This window comes from Austrofundulus limnaeus, unplaced genomic scaffold, assembly GCF_001266775.1.
Source record: "Austrofundulus limnaeus strain Quisiro unplaced genomic scaffold, Austrofundulus_limnaeus-1.0 Scaffold53, whole genome shotgun sequence".
Classification (NCBI taxonomy): domain Eukaryota; kingdom Metazoa; phylum Chordata; class Actinopteri; order Cyprinodontiformes; family Rivulidae; genus Austrofundulus; species Austrofundulus limnaeus.
In genome coordinates, this window is record NW_013952455.1 from 2,391,420 (window position 1) to 2,401,043 (window position 9,624).

The following is a 9,624-nucleotide window of genomic DNA, read 5'->3' on the forward strand; positions in this document are numbered from 1 at the left end:
TGGAAAATATAAGTCTGATTTTACCTCATAAGGTCCTCAGCTGACAAACTCAGTCCTCACTGTGTCAGAATGATGTCAGCAGGATTAGTAGTAGTTTATTTTTACTGTAATACTTCATTATTGTTTTTTAAGACAAAGCTAACTGAAAGGGGCGCTGAGCAGAGTTACAACCAGGGATTACAAATATTACTTTTTTTCTTCTGCAGTTCGGCGCCCCCTCCAGCAGATGGCGCTCTAGGCGACCACCTAGTTCGCCTATGCCAAGAGCCGGCTCTGTCTTCAACCTTTATTGGAGAGGAAAAACAGGCAAATATTATGTAATAGATCAGATTGCTTTGTAAGCATTTTACTGAATACAAGCTTGACAGATCATCTGCACTCTGCCTAAAACATGACAAATGCTAATTTGCAGCAACGTTGCGACATTTGTATCATCTATACTTGGGAGTGGTTCCATTCCAGAGCTTTCAGAGTGAAAATCAGGTTAGTTTGACAACATCCTTACACCTCTGATCTTTCCAAACAGGCTGATCTGTAACACCTTGCCCCCACCTCTCACATACCTCCTTTCACTGCTCTGAGATTTAATCCAAACAGCCTGATTACTGCCTTTCTTCTCAGAGTGACATCAGTTAAAAACCACYGTATTTATTGTTCAGATCAGCCAACCATCTCACTCTGCTGTTGTTGGACAGGAAATCCAAAGTGGTGCCAACCTGGCCAGGAGGAAACCTGCATTCGTCCCTCCCAGTTCACCCCCTTTAAACACCTCAAATCTCAGCAAATGTCCTCTGAACAGTTTTAATAGTCGAAGGGTAAAAAAAAAACAGAAGGGTATTTCATTCTACGCGGTGCAAACATCTCCTGTGGCAATGTGGAATGTCTCACGCTTTAATTCCCAGATTAACAACTTCACCCCTCATCAACCGCAGTGTAAACACGGCTCACAGCGCTCGCCTCCAACTTCTAACTGGCTGCTCTTTTTTTTTTCTTCTTTTTCTTCTTCCTACCCTCCTGTCCCAGCTAAGTTTTGGCAGTTTCAGGCATGGGGTGAGTCCAGAGAGATGGAGCTGGTAAATGGTTCACTGAACTGTGCTATCCCTAAACCCCTCTGCAACCACACAGGTCTGCAGACTCCCTGCGAGTTAAAACAGTAGAACTGACATCTGCTGGCTGATGACTAACCATTAATGGAAACATTCTTGTAATATTTTCTTTTGTTGTTTCAGAAATCTTGCTAAGCCTAGAGTAAAGCAAATGGAGTCTTTTACCAAGCAATTTTACAACCTCATTTCCAATGAAGTTAGGGCGTTGTGTAAAACATAAATAAAAACAGAAAACGATGATTTGCTAAACCTTTTCAACCTATACTTATCTGAATTCACTGCAAACATAATATATTTAATGTTCAAACTTTACTGGTTTTTTGCAAATACTCACTCATTTTGAATTTGACGCCTGCAACACGTTACAAAAACCCTGTTTGTCATTTTAAAACGCTTGTTCATTGGCTTCACTTCTCAGACCTGGAGGCTACKTTTACAGTTTGTATACAACCTGTGATTAAAGCTGACACCTGCGGTAAAAATGTACCAAAGCAAACATTTTATTACTAACATACACTATATTGCCAAAAGTATTTGCTCACCTGCCTTGACTCACATATGAGCTTAAGTGAACCCATTCCTAATCCATAGGGTTCAATATGAAGTTGGTCCTCCCTTTGCAGCTAGAACTTCAACTCTTCTGAAGGCTGTCCACAAGGTTTAGGAGTGTGTTTATGGGGATTTTTGACCGTTCTTCCAGAAGCACATTTGTGGTCATATACTGATGTTGGACAGAAGGTCTGGCTCTCAGTCTCTGCTCTAATTCATCCCAAAGTTGTTCTATCAGGTTGAGGTCAGGACTCTGTGCGGACCAGTCAAGTTCATCCACACCAGACTCTGTCATCCATGTCTATATGGACCTTGCTTTGTRCACTGGTGCAGTCATTTGAATGGGTGAGCAAAGACTTTTGGCAATATGGTGTATTTAAACTAGTGTCAAGAGGAAAACAAAGGTGGTCCAAAAAACACTTCTCATCACATGTTTAGTTGTTCAATGAAATTTTAAGGTCTGTATTAGAGTTTGGAAGGAACATATAATCTGTAAGGAAGTCACCTGACTCACTAAAACATGCTGCGACTGGTTTTGTATTTAACACACACACTTGGCCCAAGGTCCTTTTATACAAGTCAGAGTAAGAAGTTAGATGTTCCTGCAGAAGAAAAAGCCTTTCATTATGTTCAGCTGGAAGCTCCTCCTGCATCTGCTGGATCACTTGGAGCACATTTCAGATTATTTTGCTGCTTTTATAACATATGCAGGTCTAATAGAAAGGCTGGACTTTAACTTCAAACACCTGCTTTATGATAAAATACTCAAATAACACACATTCAACATTACCCTGTGATCCTCCCAACTAAGAGCCTAAAACAGACTTTGAAGTGCGCTCCACTCGTCCATTAATGGGAAACATTTTTCAGGAACTATTCACTGACAGCTTGATGCCAAAACGACTTTATGTTTGAAACTGAATCTGAAACGCCGGCAGCACGTCTGATCACAAAAGAGCAGAATATACAAAAACTCTGGCGGCACACACGCCCACATGCAATTTGTGGTGAAAGTGTAATTCTGTAATTTATTGTGTAATTTACTTCTTCTGCGTGCCTTCCAGAGAGTAATAAAGAAACTTTCAGTCAGAACGGGTGGAGGAGTGGGGGCTAATTTGATGGAGGTTTTGAAGTTGGTGTGAGGCTCCGTTCTTTATCTGTGACTGAAAAAAATGAAAATGCAGCCTGTGTCTTAGCTGACATTACTCTTCCACAGTATGGAGGATTTAGACTCACACACTGTACTCATTTGTAACCTGATATTTTGTTTAGTTCGGGTTTTGTAATCCACTCATGCAAGTCAAAGGTTGTTTACTTGTGTATCTCGCTCCTCTGACAGCGTGCGACTGCCACCCTGTCGGAGCAGCAGGGAAGACGTGCAACCAGACGACGGGTCAGTGTCCCTGCAAGGACGGAGTGGCCGGGATCACCTGCAACCGCTGCGCCAAGGGCTACCAGCAGAGCCGCTCCCCCATCGCTCCATGCATCAGTAAGGACCACCGTCTCCACTACCATCAGCGAAACCTCCAGAAATGTTTTAATTTGTGGGGCCACTGAAAATCCAGGGGTGGCACTAAAATACAGAACAAAATTTCAGAAGATTTGTTAAATTATTGTTGTCATATTGAGTTCAGCAATACATGAGTTAGGCAGTCACCTTCTGATATAAATGGATCTACTTTAGTGTTTTTTTTTTTATATTTTATTGAGAAAAGCAGTGTCACTGCTCAACTTATTTAAGCTTATTCACTCTTAAATTTACATTTATAAAAAATGCTATATGACCACCCAAAATGCTGCATCCTAATGATGAATACATTGTTTTAGTTTTAGACCAGTTGTCTTTATTCAGGGAGGCTAGGTGTTAGATTTAATTTTTAATTTAAAATAGAAAATATATTTAACTTCTAATTGCTTAAAAACAATGTTTGTTTTTATTTTCATGAGGTTTTACTAATCTTAAATAGCTAGAGAAAAATTAAATTGCAAACGCTCAGGACTCAAGGAGGTAAAGCCAGTTGGTGGAAACACGTCTGATTCGCATTTACTGTATTCGTTTTTTCCTTTTTACGAAATTTTAAAAATTTGTTCAGAATTTGAATTAGAATTGGATGGAAACTACTGTGGCCAAACAGCTCAATCTTGAACTTGTCTGACCATAAAACTTTTATCCAGAATACATTCAGCTTGTACCTGTGAGCAGCTGCATACAGGTGTCAGGAGGGTCTTCTTTCCTGATCAGCACCCTCTTAGTCTGATTGTGGACAGATGCTCTGGTGTTCCAGCTGTTTACAGTTCCAGGTTTGGAAAAAAACACTTCAAAGAAATCATTAAAAGATCCAAATTAACAAGACATTGTGAGCTTTTGACCACAGTTGTAGGACCTTCATGAACATGTTACGCACAAATACACTCGCTCTTTATTTGGGTTGCAATCATTTTTTAGTTTGGATATTTGGCTGTTTAAACATGAGTCTGGACAAACAGACCATTACTAACACAACCCTGTTTGCCTTCAACGCCGCTAACGGCCCTCGTCTCATGATAAATCTCCCCAAATGAGTCTCAGGGAACGATGGCTGATGTGTTTATTGGCTGTATCTACAGCCTGCAGATTCCAGGCTTTCTGCAGTAAAACGACAGAAACCTCACAGAAGCAGAAATCAGTCACTAGTAGCTGCTTTAACTGCGAGCATCAAGTAGCTGGCTGGCAGGAGGAGATAAGATAACATGTCATGTTAGCAGCTGTTCACACTGTTGTAGTCCTGATAGATTTCATTTGGGAAAACTGGACGCTCTTTGAGGACCAAGAATCGAAGGGACATCTAAAACTTAGAGGGTCAGTAAGGAGAAGGACTTCAATAAGAAACATAAAGAAGAGTCATCTGCGTAAAAGAGGATTTTTTTTACTAACTCTGGGGTGAAATTCATTTAATAAGAATGGACAAAACTCTTATAATTTGTATGTGCTGCCATGACAGGCAGAGGACCATGCAATTGGCTTTATGTATGCATTCATTAGTTTGTTAGCAAACTACCTCTTGAACCAAATATTTGATTTTTCTAAAACTCTCAAAGTAGAGGAAAAAAGCTTGGAGTCAACCCAATTCAAGATGGCCACCACAACTAACAAAGAAAATGCAAAAATAACTACTACTCAATGTGTTTTACAGATATGGATCTAAAATTTGGTATGGTGGTAGCTGAGAGTCCCTAACAGACCACATGATATCTTTAATTACCTCTCAAATGGTCTTTTGGGGGAAAAAATCATCCCCATGCTTATTTATTTATTTATTTATTTATTTATTTATTTATTTATTTATTTATTTACTTACTTTGAATTATTTCAAATGCACCCATAAACTTTACTCACCCTTTACTACCCTTTATTGAAAACCATTATAAATAAATAAATTTTTAAACCCAAATATATTAATATAATGAAAGAACAATTTTCTTTCATGTACAGTACGTTTTTTTATCCTTATCCCCAAACTTAGCTCAGTAGGTGGTGCTCTACTTTAACAAATAAGGGAAGCTAATATACGTTTGCGGCTGCATTTTACTGTCGAATCTCATTGGACAAAATTTTTTACTTCGACGTAAAGAGCAAAAATACACTTGTGTTGTGCTTGAGTAAAGATTTGGTGCAAAACAGTAGATCATCAAGTGTGCAGGCTGAAGTCCTCAAATGAGGCCATGGTCAATATGGTTTAGCAMAAGTAAAAAACTAAACACACATTTGATGTGCATGAGCAAAGTAAAAAAAAGTAATAATATATAAAATAATAATAAAGAACCTCATGGCCAACAGCCTACAAGATTTGGTAGACAGATTTTTTTCTGATTTCAAATCCAGTTGTTTTGAATTTTGACAAATTATTTGTTTGTCACTTTACTGAAATTATATACAAATCTGTACTTTTGTACCCTCTTTTACTCTAATTACTCATCTTTCAATGCTACATGTAGTGACTTGTCAATCAACTGGGGTTGCACCTTGGGTGGCCAATCAGATTTTAGTAGTGGCAAGTACCACCCCAGCCACCCCTCTGCCTCCACCCCTGGTTTCTGACAGCTGGGTGATGGGGTGCGGGGTGTTAGATCTTCCAAAATCTCCAGACTGGAAATTTTAATGAAATGTCAAAAAATCAATTTTCATGTCTCCATAAAAGAAAATGCTTTCTATTTTCCCMAAAAATAAATAAGTTGTCTATTTATTTAAAAAAAAATAATCGTGGAGCTTACTATAGACCCACAAAGTGCCAAAATAATAAAATAAAAACATTTCAATTCAAACTTTGATTTCAGGCTGAGCTAGTAATTTACGGTGGACGAAAAACTGAATAAATAGTTTTTCTGAGCAGTTTTGTAAGACGGACATTTTTCCTTCCAGGGACAATTTGTATCATAAAGTTAAGGGACAATTTGAGGAATAAACTTTGGCGAATAAGGCAGTGGGGAGCATGCATTCCTTTAAGGCATGATAGTTTCATTTCAGATGACGATCTTATGCTTTTGTTGGTGCATTATTACATTTATATTATATCTAACTGCTCGCCGGCTTTAAAGTGAACAAGAGCAGAACTGCTGTACCTGCAGCAGGGGCACTGACATTCATGGGAAACTTAGAAATAAAGAGTTTTTTTTACAATGCTGATCTCTWAGCTTTCTTTAAAACTGACAGCTTTTTTCTCTTTAATGTAGCGAAACAAATTAAAATTKTGTGTTTTTCCTGTCTTATACAGAAATCCCAGTCGCATCTCCAACTTCTACTTATAACAGCTACGAGGAGCCATCTGGTGAGTAACCAGGAGGTTATTTTTATTCATTTAAAACACTACAAAACATATTTGTGACCCATCATATCAAAATGAGGATTAAGTCAAATTTGGTCAAAATGACCTAATTACATTTTCAGATTCTTGGCTTTAAAAGCTACATTTTGATACCTGGATCATTCTGATATCAAAATTAAATCCATACAGTATATATGACTTAATTTGTCTTGTTGGTTACAATAAAACATAAATATTTTGTCTGAATCCTAATTTTACGTCATTTTAATGAGGAATTTTTGATGTACTTATAAAGAGGAAACCTCAAATTATATTTGAATATTGAGATTTCCCAGCTAAAAAGAAACAACACTTTGCTAGCTAACAGGGAAAATCTCAAAAACTTTAAGACGTTTTTCCTCAAAATCAGTTTTTTTGTTTTGTTTTTTTTTTCAAAAAAAAATCAGTTTTTTTGTTGTCACTCTCAAAAAAGTGCTTCAAATTTTTGTTTTATAATTATATTTCAGACAGTTCATTCAAATGATTCATTGATAAGGCTTTTATTCATTATATTTTGACAAAATGCAATTTTTGTTAACGTTTAAGTCAAAACACTATATTTGCCTATTTCTCCATGTACCACTTTTGGACTTAGTCCTCGTTTCGATGTGATGACATTTAACTTCATTTATTCCTGCCATATAACAGGATTTCAGTGTTTTGTAATCTTTGCGCACTAAAATAAACAGTTATTCTTTTTGTGGGTGTATTTCAAGCACAAGCATGTTTTTTTTCCACACCCCTAAACTCAACACATGTCGGTGAGATCAGCCTGCYGCTGATGTAAACTCCAGATATTTTGCCAGTGCTCCCCACGGCCTCTTCGCCTGTATTCCCAGCCTGCCCTGCAGCCTCCCCAGAGTTCCAGCCCTAATCTGATTACATGCTTCATTTGCACCAGTTTGTATTTCAATCAAGGCCACGCTGTGCCAGCAGAGGAGCCCCGCTGGGCTGTGTTCCGACAAGAGGATCCTTGTCGCGGCGCTGACTTTATATGCTTAGCTGGATGCTCTTTGCTATTAATTTACAGTAMTAGTTTGTAAATTAGTTTTATTATCTGTTTGGTTTTAGAAGGGTTAGGGTTATGTTAACTCTGGTCATCGATCAGTGTCTGCATAGAGTGGCGCCGATGACTTTACCGAGCTTTGTTGCGAGTCCCACTTCCTGTTAAAGTGACTCCAGGGGCGGTGAAGAGTTTGGATGTCTGTCAGAAACTCCAAAGAGACACCACCCTCCAAATTAGGAGCCGTGTGGGCTCCGGGGACTCGGCAGAATGACYGTGGCACACAAAGGGGGCGTTTGTCCTCACAGCGGGAGCGCGAACCTGAATGAGAGCCGTTGGAGGATCAGAGCGCTGCAGCAACGACGCTAAGGGGCTAATGGGCAACATAGTCTATTAAAGGGTAAGCCCGATGAAGGCCCCCAGGGGCCAGTGGGAAGTAAAGAGCTCCCTTTCCCGTCCTCGCCACCCCATTTACATGMACATAAAATGGGCTTGATATGGACTGGTCACATTTATTTACTTTAGGATTTCCTCTTTTCTCGTTCCTCCCGCCGCCTCAGAAAGGAGCCAGGCATTCCGACAGAAACACTTCTCCACATACATGAATTCGATCCTCATCTCACGTCCCAAAACACTTTTTCTTTCCCTCTCTCTCTCTTTCTCTCATTTTTTTTCTCGTGAGAGGGGCGTTTTTTTCTTTCGCCATCATTACCTAGGCAACCTCATTCACACGGAGTATAATGGGGAAGAAAGGGGAAGACTGGACAGAAGGCTGGAAGAAATAATGAAGTTTGTCCATATTCAGGCAAGCTGAAAGGTCCCCCCCCCTCCTCCAGTCTCTCTCCAAACTGCCCCTCACCCCAATCTCGTTTCTCTCTTCAGACTGCCCCACCAGCTTTCCCACCCCCACTGCCCAGAAAAAAAGCAAGAATAAAAAATGCACACTGCTCATTGCTCTGGGAGAGGCGGAGTGGGGGTGCACTTGGAGACGGTCTGCTTCCAATTTGTGTCCGTCGGTGAAAAGTGCAGGGAACAAATGATTTCAATTTTCAGTTTGGCCCCGGGTCTCACCGTCAGCCTCCTAATTGCAAAAAGTACCTGGCTCAGTGACAGCGCCACATAAAAGCCATCAGAGGACAAACGCAGGTACAACTCYGTGAGCCTGACTTCTCAGGACAGTTACTGTCTCACAGCGGGCTGCTCATTTTTAGACAGTTCAATTTTCCCCTTCGTCACACTCTTTGTTTTCAGAGGAGTGACCTCAGTTGTTCGCACAATACATGCAACAACACTGAACAGGGAGCAGGCTGAATAAAAAACTAAACATGGGAAACGTATAGAAGGAGCATGCTGACTGACACTGGAGGGTCTCTGTAAGCCTTCATCTGTTTCACAGCTTCTCTTTGACCGCATCATGAAGGCCCTGCAGGCTCAAACATGGTGGMGCAGATTTAGTAGATATTTTGTAAACTACACAATGAGATGAGCCTCATTAACCTCAGTTTTTCTATTTCCGTTTATTTTCATCCCCAGATTGTGAATCTCACTGTAAAGCTTCCAAGGGTAAAATGAAGATCACCATGAAGAAGTACTGTAAAAAAGATTACGGTGAGTGAGTCCAGCAAAATGGGTCATTACTCAGACCTCAATAGATATCAGTCCAAACCGGCCAGTTCACAGTGATGTCTGGTTCACACGGCGAGATTTTTAAAATCGTTGGTTGATTTTCAAAACCGGAGAGAGTGCAGACATGATGATGCTGATAAATCATAGATACTGTATACCAGGTTTGGTCGTACAGTGTGTGGTGTACAGCCACACCACAAAGACACCAMACCAACAGATTTCACTCGCCAGCATTCAGATATCAGACAGGACATCTTGTGAGACGTTTCTGGTGCACCATGCAGGGTTCCCACGGGTCCTTGAAATCCTTGAAAGTTTGTGAATTTGAAAAAATGATTTCAAGGCCCTGGAAAGTTTGAAAAACAGCCAAACATTACACTTGTCCTTGAAAGTCCTTGTATGTGTTTTGGGGATTGAAGTTCTCTATTCACACGAATGATTTTCATCATCAGTAAAAAATAACAATAATAATAATAATAATAATAATAATAATAATAAT

At 39.7% G+C, this 9,624-nt stretch overlaps 1 protein-coding gene across 1 annotated transcript in view; it reads left to right on the forward strand.

Moving 5' to 3' along the window:
- Positions 1–9,624, forward strand: part of ntn1b (netrin 1b) — a 69,686-nt gene that overhangs the window by 44,548 nt on the left and 15,514 nt on the right. The window contains exons 4-6 of the mRNA XM_014008916.1: positions 2,995–3,144; positions 6,407–6,460; positions 9,033–9,107. Coding sequence (XP_013864370.1) covers positions 2,995–3,144; positions 6,407–6,460; positions 9,033–9,107 — 279 coding nt within the window. The remainder of the gene's footprint in view (positions 1–2,994; positions 3,145–6,406; positions 6,461–9,032; positions 9,108–9,624) is intronic.